Source organism: Ischnura elegans, chromosome 7 (genome assembly GCF_921293095.1).
Source record: "Ischnura elegans chromosome 7, ioIscEleg1.1, whole genome shotgun sequence".
NCBI classification, from domain to species: Eukaryota; Metazoa; Arthropoda; class Insecta; order Odonata; family Coenagrionidae; genus Ischnura; species Ischnura elegans.
This window is the reverse complement of record NC_060252.1, coordinates 91,042,715-91,055,244: the sequence shown is the minus strand read 5'-3', so window position 1 is coordinate 91,055,244 and position 12,530 is coordinate 91,042,715. Positions and strand designations below refer to the sequence as shown.

Below are 12,530 nucleotides of genomic sequence, written 5' to 3'. Positions count from 1 at the left end.
CATGATTCATTTCGTTAAACAAGTCGATCATCAATCATCAATCACTCCGACTTCCGGTTTCATATCAATCATCTCGGTTTCCGGTTTGATTCAAAATTTGGAACGACCGATGCTTAATCTCTTTTCGTCAGGGCAGAAATAGTTGTGATAAAATTAAATACTATGTTATGAAGAACTGAATACTTGTGTAATCTTTTTCTTAAATGTTTTCCAGCAGTTATCAGTATTAATAACACCAATACACGTAAAAGGAAAATATTAAATATTCTCCTCTGTAGGAGAACGTCAAGAAGTAAAAGTTAAAGCTGGTTATATTTTATTGTGCCGTTCATAAAATTATCCTGCAGATCAGATTCATGCATAGTGTGTGGTGTATTTTGTGTTATATTTTGATCAACTATAGTTAGAAATTATTTTATTAGTGTTAAGAAACTGTGGCAGTTTCGCCTTCCCAAATATTTTCATGACACTGCTTCCTTCATTTTTGCAATCTAATTTACTCATCTAGGAATTCACAATTAAAATAGTATATGAAATGATAATATGGATAGCAATCAGCGTTACCAATGCTCTTCGCAGATGAGGCAGTATTTATTCGATTATTCAAAGTGATTTATTACATCCATTGATTGAGTCTTTTCGATCATGATTCCTTTTGAGTCTTTTCGATCATGATTCCTTTTGAGTCTTTTCAATCATGACTCCTTTGAGTCTTTTCGATCTTGGGGCCGATTGTGTAACTTTACGTTCGAACGTAACGATCCGGTTCCCGTGGAATTTAGATCAACAACTCGAAAACAATTGAAGGAGCGATTGTGTAACTTTACGTTCGAAAGTATTCCGGCTCTCGAACGAAAGCATCTCTTCGTCAACACATCACTTGGCGATAAGGCTATCGAATCGTTCACAGGTGAGGTTTGGGATGGAATTTAAATGTTTATTACCTTTCATGGCCACGTTTTATGTCCTTTTTTTTTGGGATTAAGGGTGCGATTCATAGACGGCACTTTAGGCTAAAGTATACTTTAGCCGGGCTAAAGTCTGCTTTTTCCGTTTCATAAACGCCACTTTAGAAGAAAAATGGCCGAATCGTCACTTTACCGTAAAGTGCCCAACCGGAGCTCACTTTAGGGCTAAAGTGTCCTTTACGGATAAATAAATATGGCGGCACCGGCTGTTATTGAAGTTGAAATAGGAAGATATTTGGGTTACGGAAATGAATAGGAACTAATTTTTTGGTGAGAACACAGCAGCAGAGTGGCGTGTTTCAAGAAATAACCAGACACGTAATATATGTCTTTTCCCTGAAAATATATCGTGTCGGTATTGATGGAGATGACTCATTACTTATGTTTTGAAGTTAAACTCTATCGGTCGTGTGATAATTACAACACAGTAAGTGGTTGGACATATTGGCATAATTTATGTTGCATTTGTACACAAGCTAATTGTTAAGTACTTCTGTTATTTATGCGTTTATGTTCCATGATTTTCCTAAGATACTTGAATATGATAGCAAAATTCTGTTTACATTCGCGTCAATAGCCTTCGTACGCGAAGACTTAATTTTCATGTCGTTTGGTCAGCCAAATGCTAGCTTCTATACCTTGCATTGCATTTTAAGCGTTTTTATTCAAATTTAGCTTAATGTACTCTTGCCGTATGCCTCCATATCACGTTTAACATGTTTCTGTGATTTTGAAACTATATTGAGTTGAGTTTCTGTTTCCTTTTCCGACTATGTATTTGAATGTTTATAATGATGATATAAGATCTCGTCATGAAAGGCAGCAAAACAATTAAAACATACTTTCCTTCATAATCATATTATCTGCAGCAAAGCAATGTTTTCTCGAGGATGTAGGATTGTTATGAAATTTCATTTACACAGCATCACAGACTTCATTGACATTTTTTACTACAAAATTCGTGAATGGATACTCGGGTTAGGTATTCACATATGTCGAGGCATCATTTCAAGCAGACAAAGAGATATTTATTGATATAAATCCATTCTCACATTCAAAATGTTTCATTGTGTGGCCATTCATTCATTGGTTTTGATGATATGGGTATTCTTGAATGTCCATTTCTCTAGTATAATATATAACGCCTTAGCTCAACATTCTAAGAATTAAAATATTGGTAAGCAGAAAAGAATTCAGCAAATACCCATACCTCATTCAAAGTATGCGTCCAACTGAGACAACCACTGATCGGTATATCTTCAAATAATTGGTACAGTTTCAAGTTAACGCGAGAGAATTTCACTATTTCACCCACCCTCAATGAAAGTACACCATCAAACTTCGCCTAGCATGTAGTCCTAACAACCGTTTACAGTTAATCATAGAAAATGTCGTGAAAATATCATCATTTGAATATTTACATCGCTGGAAACATCGAAGGGCATTACCAATGCACGAAGCTAATTACAAGTGAGCTTTTATTCAGCTAACTCAGTCATTAACGAACAAAACAGGTAGTGGGGAAAAGCTTTCAAACGATGCAGTATTCATTTAAATTCGCACATAATATGAGAAAACGAGAAAATGCAGCTTAATAAAATCTTAGCAAATTACAACACGAAAACCCAGTCGCTAGAAACAATTGTAAACAAGTACGCATTTAAAATCGTGTGTCATCTTTTTCTTCATTTTTTCGCAGCGTTCATTGCCAACACTCAAAATTTCAATGCATGATCGAGACTTTAGGAGCTAAAGTGCCACTTCATAAAGTGAGATCCTTGAAACGACTCTGCATCGAACTTTAGCTAAAGTCTCACTTTACCGTAAAGAGAGACTTTGTTAAGTGAGCAATTTCAGTGTCGTCTATGAATCGCACCCTAAGTGAATTATGCAATCAATTATATTCATAAATCGCAGTGTTATGTTGTTGATTACGTGAATTGTAGTGAATTGACATTAATAATTGCAATTTATGCGTATTAGTTCACTATGGTATAAAGATGAGCATGTTTACATTTGCTTCGCTATGTAATGTGTGTGCAATTGAAATGAAATTATCTCATGTGGAATTAAGTGAATTAAACATTCTATTTAATTTATACATCATTGTGTTATGTTTTTAATAACGTGAATAAGTAGTGAAATTACATCGATAACTACAATTTGTACGTGTTAGTTTACTATACGATACAAAGATGAGGACGTTTACAATTGCTTCGCTATGTAATGTGTGTGCAATTCAAATGAAGTTATCCTTTTTGTATGCTTGATTTAAACGTGGTTCCACTATAGTATATTAGGTAAATTATAGTTGTGCTATAATACATTGCCAAATTTATATTCTCTACGAGGTTTAATTTAATTCGGATCATCGGGCGGTTATTGACAAGTAAATGATTTAATTTATGTATTCAAATAGTTTATTTTAACTTCTCAATGACGTCGTAAATTAAGTTGAATTTATAAGGTTTATGTACTTCAATTAATGTCTCTGATGCGATATGGTTTCCTCAAAAAGGGTAAATTTTCGAACTGATGTTCGGGTGTTTGAGACGAGAGGAGATATCAAAGATGACTATGCATATTTGCTTTTTCTTTCAAGTAATAGGTGAAAGGTTTGTGATGATGAGAATGTTTTTGATTGAGAATATTAACGTACTTATTTATTTCGTGAGTTACATGCTTTTTTAACTGTTTACCTTACGACTTATTATTAAGACGTTGTACTAATTCACACTCGTCAGTTTTTATTTCTTGCAAATATTCAATATTCTGCGGCATTGCTCCTTGCAGACACACAAAGGCGAAGACGAGAGCCTATCAATATCGAATATCCGTTCATATATTTGATCTAAATGACTTTAGTCAATTACAAATGATACAAGTTATTATTTAGCGAATTGCAAAAGTAACGAAACGGAGACTTACCGCGGCATTTCTAAATAGTCAGTGATATCTAAGTAAAAACTACTTATCCCAAATATCAGCTACGCTCCAACGAAAAGGAGGAAAGGAAATACTGAATTGAAAGAGATTGATTTATACGCAAAGTTAAATTCTTTCATTAATATAAACTTAATTGGCCAATTGTCTCTGAAACCAATATTGTTAAGTTAGTTTCGCTATTCAAAACAACCACAAGCACTTTCAGCCTTACTGCGCATGAGCAGAAAGAAAACAATCGCGTAACGTATTCCCAATTCCAAGTAAATATGACAACGTCGTAACTTTCGATTGCTTGTTGACGATCGTCCATACACAATCGCACATACGGCTTACGTTCGAATACCGGGAACTCAATCGAGAGTGAACGGATCTCTAACGATCGTTCGAACGTAAAGTTACACAATCGGCCCCCTTGATTCCTTTGAGTCTTTTCGGATTCATTTGAGTCTTTTCGATCATAATGATTGAATCAATTGATTGAATCACTTATGTGACTCGAGTCAAAATGATTGAATCACTAAAATGATCGACTTTGCCCATCACTACAAGCACGTAAGGTTGGAACTCCTTGATCACCTTGCCCACGACCCACGACGTAAGGTGTGTTGTGTAAAGACAGCAGGTGAAACAACGGTGGCGCTAGTGTAGATCGTTTGCTTCCTGTTGTGCACTATCTTTTCCATTCCTCCTATTGTTACCAACATAATACTCTTGTAATTGACAAAATAAAGAGCAGCTCAGCGGAAAAAAATATTAAAAATTGTATGATGTAATTGCGGATATATGTGAGCGATATTCTATTCGGATTAGTACATAAGCTTTTGGTTTCCCCAAGGCCCTACGGTTTCCCACACGGAGCGGGAAACAAAAAACTGGCTGCACAACACGAATTTTTGTTTTATACCACAATGTAAGATGTTGCACGGATTTGTAACCTTTTCGTAAAACATGTTATATGTAACTCGTTTCTATAACATGTTTACCAGGCTGTCCACCAATCACCACATAATTGGGGTTATTTAACCAATAGTTTTCACAAAAACCGTGGTTAAACATCGTTTTTTAAGGAAATATATTAGGCCTGTAAATTTTTAGTTTAAACTATTGGTTATATAACCCCATATATGTGGTGATTCGTTGACATCTCTCGATGTACTACAGCACCACGGAGTTTGATTGAAGTCAGAGGCCGTTTTTTGACTCCCCCCTCGTCCGAGTGAACACCTTAAGAAATAAGAACCAAACGTGGGCCATTAAAATATTATCATTAATTGATATAAAATTATCTACAAAATACGAACTCCCCCCCCCATAAAAAAAACTTGTACCATATAAGAGAATCAAGGTACACTTAAATGCAAGTGACATCCGCTAATATCAACATCATTGAAATGATGTAGGTATTCCAAACCCACACTTATTAACGGAGTAGTAATGAGTATTGACACACTCCAAAGCTGTCAGGCAATCATATGCTTCCCTCCCCATACCACTCAGGCTGGTTTGCTAATTATGGTGCATTCACTTGCACCACTTAATAAGCCTATTGTCAATAACTACTTTACAAGAACCTGGGAATCATCAATATGGGCTTGTTCACAACTCCTTAAATCCCAATATCCATCATTTGAAAAAACGAAAAGGCCAATCTTCCTCTCAATCCATTTGCCTACTGCTTGAAATGTTCACAACAAAAAATCAAAGCCCTTCGTCCTTTTGCAAACAAGTTGATGCCATCACTTTAGTAGAGTGGGTCACTACTTCTCAGCCTTTCATAGCTCGCTGTCATTCATACTCTAGTGAGAAATTCCTACTTCTCCCAAAAAGGTGAATGAACAGTAACCCTTACATCAACTATTGAAAAGTGGGTGGCAACTCCCACATTTTAATAAATTTTAACTTTTCAGGGAATAGCAGAATAGCGTGGAATGGAAGTTCTTCTCTTTCTCTTTCATTCACCAAGCTAGTTTATGCTGACTTACACTAACAAGTTTCAGTATACTTCAAATAATCAGGCCATGGGTCCAAAGTTCAGAATAAATACAACAGGATATTACTTTGAATACTGATATTAAGATAAAATAATAATGATGTAATGAAAATGAAAATACTGATAAATATATAAAAAGAATCCAGAAACATGAAATATGCATACTGATAAAATGAGACATAAGTAGGGAAATAACATACAGAATTTCAACTGTGTGTACACTAAGTAACTGAAGATATTAAGTAAAAGAAATATAGAGTTGACAAAATTAAACAATTCTTGCAGTATCATAGATCATACTAATTTATCAAGTCAAATCAAAAGCTCCACATGGAAGAGCCGTTTCCTGGAATAATCAAGAAATAAATATGTACCATGTAAATACGTATGTCTCATCTCCATCCTTTAGTTTCTTTAAAACTCTGCATTCCAACAATAATGGGTTTCTCTCCAATTCGCACAATAAGCAAAACAAAATCTTGAACCTAAAGAAATCATTCCACTCTGAAACATGACAGAGCCCTCCACAATTTCTGAATCAAATGGCATTTCAAACGTTACTTATCATTAAGGAAAATAAAAGAAAAAATGGCCATACAAATATTTGTTGACAAATACATATATTTCTATTTAAGACATCTCAGTAACTATGAAACCATGTGTGTGTGTTGTCTTAATTTTCTTTCTCTTCAAACTTTCAGTTCGTTCATTCTCTTCAGTAGTACTTAGAGAATGGTTTTCATCTTCTTCTTTTCCTATTAGTTTTTTTACAATGAATCCATATAGTTGGTTGTTAATCTTTTTTAACCGTTGAATTTCTTCCTTCTCTCTCAAATTTGAAATAGGGTTAAGATTATTGAAAGATGTTTTTACAGACTTGTGGGATTGCAACACATTTTCACCATTCAACAGGTGCACGCTAAATTTTTCTTCCGCATCTACACTGGTTTCCTTTTTAAAACTACTGAGCACTAATGATGGCTTTAAATCATTAGAAAATATATTTGATGGGACTAATGAAAAGAAAGCATTTGTAACTGGCCCTTTGTGTTGAAGTTTTCTAAGACACTGCATACTAGACACATCCCAAATGATGACAAGTTCATCTAGCGAGCCAGACAATAAAAATATACCATCTAAAGAGACTGACAATGAAATTATTACATTTGAATGCCCCAAAAAAACATTCTCTTTCTCGACGTCAGTAATATGATGAACTAGATTGCGGGGAGGGCTGTGAAGAGAATACTGATATATTTTCCCATTTACAGTACCAACAAAAGCCTGAGTTTCAGCATTGCACATAGTAACACTGGTTAGGGGATCATCAAATACTAAAGACAGAAGCATTTTCCCCGAAGCAAGATCATAAATATTAGTCCTACCATCCAATGATGCAGTCAGTAATCTAGTCCTCATACCACCTTTCCCTACATAGATATCTGTGACGGATAAAGTATGGTCATCATAAGAATACCTTGGCTCAGCTAAATCTGAAACACCACGGAAAAGGTCTTGAGTCAGAGCAACTACTCTTCCCAGAGGCCAAACCATCACCAGCCCATCTTCAGCAGCAGTGATAAAGTGAGAAGAGTCATCTGTAAACCTAACACAATTAATGCGTTGAAAATTCTTGGACAACACAGCCATCAGCCTCCCACTTGAAACATGCCAGACATGAAGTTTTTCACCAATACCACACACACAGTAAGTACCATTAGGACTTACAGCCAGAGCAGACACTTTAGCTGGCATGACCATTCGGATTTGAAGCTGTTCTTGCCTATTTAGGGCCCAAACATGCAGAATTGGCTTAGCTAGATCAGCAGACATAAGATAGTCTCGCCCAACAAATGATAAGCCATGTGAATGGGAAACACCACCCTTGTATGTCATCAATGTAGTTCCAACATGAGGATCCCATATGCAGGTGTTCCATAACTGTCCACTGGAATCACTAGTAACTGCAACTTCCCGTAAGTCCGACATGATGTAATTTGGCAAAATCACATGACAATCATTCAAAAATAGTTTTGACTCCCAGTAAATGAAGGCCAAAAATTGTGGCACAGACACGAAAACTGAACTGCAAAGAAAAGAGATTGAGTCATAATACAAGCATAATTATAAAAATAATCTTATTTCAATCAAATAACAACAAAAATAAAATTCCTCATGTGAAATTAAGATTGATTAAAGATAATAGCCAGGACATACACAGAAGATCCATGCATTTTGTGTTTTATTCCATCAATTTTGTTGAGCAATAAATAAGTAGTCTGGCAGTCTCCCCTCCCTTCATGGACTTTCCGCTTAAAGTTGCATTAAGACCTACTACCTTCCATTATCTAAAAATCCTAGTCTCTTCCTTCCAATCCTTCATTTACCCAAAACTCCACCCTCTAACACTGTTTTCAACATCCCCTTCCCACTCAGTATACTCTCCATCCAAACCTTCTGTCTCCTTCATATGTCATCAAGAAGCCCTCTTTCCTCACCCACCAAGTCCAGCACTTCATTATTCCCCCTCCTCTCCATCCACGTCATCTTTCCATTCTTCTCCACACCCACATCTCGCACACCTCCAAGTCTTCTCTCATCCTCCTTCCTAAATGTCCTTGTATCCACACCGTAACGTGCCACATACCAGATCCAACTCTTTACTAACCTTTCCTTTAAAATCTTATATAACAATCCTTTAATGAGCTCCTTCCTCTTCACGAATGCCTTCTTGGCTAGTGCAATTCTGTTCCTGACGCCATTGATGCTGTATCCATTTTACCCAAAGCATAGCATTGCTCAATCTGCTTGAAGTTTTTCCCCACCAACTTTTACCTTGAGTCTCACATTCCTAGCTTGTGATTCTTTACAAAACCGCATAACCTTGGTCTTCTTGTCATTAATCCTCATGCCAAACTCTCTGCAGGACTTGACTGATTCATCCGCTGGGACCTGCAGCCCTCTTGCTGACTGTCTTATCCATGTCTAATCATCCATGAACCCCAATAATTAACACTTTCAATGAGGGCCCGATTTTCATGAACGTCGTCAGAATCAGCTGATAAAATAAGAAAGAAAAATATAGAGGTTTTCGCACCATAACTTTCGTTCAAAAGCGGCGCACACGGGTCGAAAGAGGGAAGCTTGCTGAAGGCCATGCACATGATTGGAAGACTCGGAAGTAGATATTAGTCGCATACGGAGGTGGAGAAAGGGCTCCCAGCCCAACCGGCAGAGCACGTCAATTGACATACTCCGTATCTCGGCTTGGACGGGACCATGTAAATTGACGTGCTCCACGCTGAATGTGTTAAACCATCATTCCCCGCACTTTTACCCCAGCTTAAAACTCATCCCATGCCTCACTTTCTATCTCCTTTACATGCATATTAAAAGCCAATAGTCCTATAGTCTTTGCAGTCTACAGCTTTATTTTTTGGAACCAGAGTAAAAATAATTTTCACAACATCCCTCCTCATATATCTTGCGTATTAGTTCGAAAAATCTTCCCTTCCTAGATTTTTCAGAAGCTCACGTGGTATATTGTCCGCTCCCACTGCTTTTCTGACCTTCATTTCACTAAGTGCTTTGTGATTTCCTCATTTCCCTGAGTCCAAGATTATCCTCCTTCACTGCAATTTCTTCCTCTAAAATCAATTTTATGGGCTACAACCACTGTCATACTGATCTTCCACATCCAACTACTCTGAACCTTCTCTTGCTGTTAGCTTACTCATGGAGTTACCATCAAATTCTCGATGCACTGAACTGTTGAGGCCTTTACTTTGTAGAATTCCATTATATGGTTGGAAGAAAATTACTTTGCTTTTCTACAAAACACACACTTTATTGCCGACTAGTTTCGGCCCCCCCTTTCCCTCCAATCACCCGACCACAGAGTATATATCCCGGCAAAATCTTATGTGTATCACTAGTCTTGAAAATGGTACAGTGTACCGAAACTAGTCGGCAATAAAGTGTGTGTTTTGTAGAAAAGCAAAGTCATTTTCTTCCAACCATCAAATTCTCTTCTGACAAACAATGAGAAGGATTTCATATGATCGAATATTGCAAGGGTAATGTAAGCAAGAAGATGGACAGACAAAAAGGTGACTAATTGTGAGGATGGTAAGTTGGATACAAGTTTAATGATCACCAGGGGGGGATCCAGGATTTCTTTCTTTCACAAGCAAGGCTGTATCCAGGATTTTGTTCTGGGGGGGCACAAGGATACCTCGTAATACAAAACAAACAATGATAATGGGACCATATTAAAATCTTGCATATTTTAGAGGGTCTGGCAGATCTAGGGGGGGGGGGGGGCACGTGCCCTCCCCCCCCAAAACCACCTATGATGATCACAGATAAAGGTAATTCAGTGACTCAAGCAAGAGTATTATATACGATTGTAATATCATTCAAACAACTTGCTAAGATTTGATAATCTTTCATTAAAGCCAGTCATTAAATAAACTTTTACATCACCAAGCAAAATAGGGTAGTTTCCTTCATCAAAGAAAACAAAAGACATTGATTGCGATTCGTTACCCACCATTAGTGTATTCATAAAATACAAATTATTTGGTTTTAGAAATACCGGTTTAGACGAATGGCAAGGGTCAATTTTTACTCTCATTTGAAAAAGGCCAGATAGGCGCCCATGCGATGCCACTCCACGTGACGTCACAGGGACCTAGTTTCTATACGATTAGATAGGAGTTTTACATCGTCTGAGATTACCAATGCATGCATGAGGCACAGAATTCAGGTAAACTTGTCTTAATAATCACTCATTAAAACTGGCTACGGTCGGTAAGTTTTCTTTATTTGACAAGTTATTAATAATCCTTATTTAAGTCATGTGCTACCAGCTAGCAGGGTACTCTGCTACCTGCTAGCATCCTGCGTCGAATCAGCGCTCAAAGCCTCGCCCCAAGGTCACCACACTTGCGGCGGTGGGAACCAGATCGACGTCACACGGAGTTTTCCCGGCATGCATACTTAGCCGTCACGTTTTTGTAAGTAATTTTCACTTTTCATTTAATCGCGAAAAATAGATATAGTAATTTAAAAATGTGAATGCGCGAAATACGTACTCCAGGAGTAATAATCTTTCGATTTAGGCAATAAAAAAATAATAGGAAACCACCCTATTGCAAAGAATTATGATTGCTGGAGGATGTTAATGCAGGATTACAGCATTGAGACCTCAATTTTACAATTACTATTTGAAAAGTGATAAATGAAGTAAACAGCATAGAAAATTTGATGGTCAACTGAGCCTAAAACATTTTGAGCCCTTCTTAATTCCAATAACAAAGAAGTAATGTTTCAAGATGAAACGACTGAAGGGTAACTTCACTTGCTACTATTGGGTTAGGTATTTGAAAACAAAAATCTGATAATTTTTTCACCACAGGAAAGAGTTATAACGCCACACAAGAAGCAGAACTGCGGCAATAACGTTCGCTGCATCCTAAATAGGTGCAGAGCTGTTACGTCAATCCTATGAAGTCACAGTTTATCTATAGGCTACTTCTATTGAGATATCACCATAAAAAGGTCAAAAGATGTTAATTAAATATACTATGGCGCAATGCACTTCTCAGATAATTAAATACAATAAAATAAGAGAAAAACGAAGTTGTGGAAAGATAAAATCGATAGTAATGATTCTGGTAGGGCCAAATCGCACGTACGTGACCATCAATAGAGTGCAGCTGACACTACCGTTCTAATAGAAAAGTCACTCAAAGAATCACTAGTCCCCATTCTAAAGGGGTGAAAACAAAAATTATGTTATGAAACCGGCGTCTTCAGAGGAAAGTTTGCATCGGCTTGTGTCGAATGAATTTTTAGCAGAGGTCTTGGATCGGTCGAGAAAAACGATGACACGGTACCGAAAGACTACTCACAGCCATTAAACTGGGAAATACAAATAATCAACCACCACTCTGCCTAGTATTCATAGAAATAATACCTCAACGTGGTACCACGTGACGGAAGTTGACCCGCGGTGACGGGCCATGAAAATTATTTCATAAAGCGGAAATAGCTAGACGTTTGTAGGAATTAAAATAATAACGATACTGAGACTTCGGTGACGACTTTCCATTGACAAAACTTTAATCGTAAAGAAAAAAGTAATTTCAAGTTACGACAGACATGCTATGGAGATAATGAAAGTATGTAAATAAAAATATAAACAAGTTTATACTTTCAAATCGCATACGCAAAAAGAATTTTTACAATTATTTTGATATTATGAGCTTTCGCATATCATGAACTATACACTTCGAACCCAATGTGACACCTACAAAAACAATCGCAGCAAATACAAGCCCTGCTTTGGCAGACTATTACTCCATGTGTGTACATTAACAACATAACATTCGCCGACAGTACAACTACAACTAAATTCGTATAAACAAAAATTTAAATAACTTTATCATACCATAAACACGTTAACTATACACCAGTAGTCACCACTGGCAATTTCCACATGTCACAGGGCACAAAACCTTATTTACCACGTTTTTCACCTTACCTGGCGCTCCCTCTTCGTTTTTGTTTTGGCTCACTACCGGCTCGCGATCTCATTGGTTCTGACAGCACCTTCCCTTCTG

General features: G+C 37.0%; 1 protein-coding gene across 3 annotated transcripts; it reads right to left on the bottom strand.

Moving 5' to 3' along the window:
- Window positions 1-6,290: 6,290 nt before the first annotated feature.
- On the bottom strand, window positions 6,291-12,528 carry LOC124162113 (WD repeat-containing protein 18). Of its 3 annotated transcripts, none has more exons than XM_046538513.1 (2): window positions 12,452-12,528; window positions 6,291-7,990 (listed from the first exon to the last, which is right to left on the bottom strand). In XM_046538513.1, the coding sequence occupies exons 1-2, from the start codon at window positions 12,502-12,504 to the stop codon at window positions 6,535-6,537; spliced, it is 1,509 nt and encodes a 502-aa protein (XP_046394469.1). In that variant the 5' UTR covers window positions 12,505-12,528; the 3' UTR covers window positions 6,291-6,534. The 3 variants fall into 3 exon arrangements, with proteins under 3 accessions (XP_046394469.1, XP_046394471.1, XP_046394470.1); XM_046538515.1 differs by having other exon boundaries at window positions 12,359-12,453; XM_046538514.1 differs by lacking the exon at window positions 12,452-12,528 and adding an exon at window positions 8,122-8,334.
- Between the last annotated feature and the right edge of the window lie 2 nt (window positions 12,529-12,530).

Bases quoted from the DNA above. Each gene is read 5' to 3' on its own strand.
- LOC124162113 (XM_046538513.1), bottom strand. From the start codon at position 12,504: ATGAGATCGCGAGCCGGTAGTGAGCCAAAACAAAAACGAAGAGGGAGC. The intron at 7,991-12,451 runs GTAAGGTGAAAA...TTTTCTTTGCAG, and splicing joins AAACGAAGAGGGAGCGCCAG to TTCAGTTTTCGTGTCTGTGC.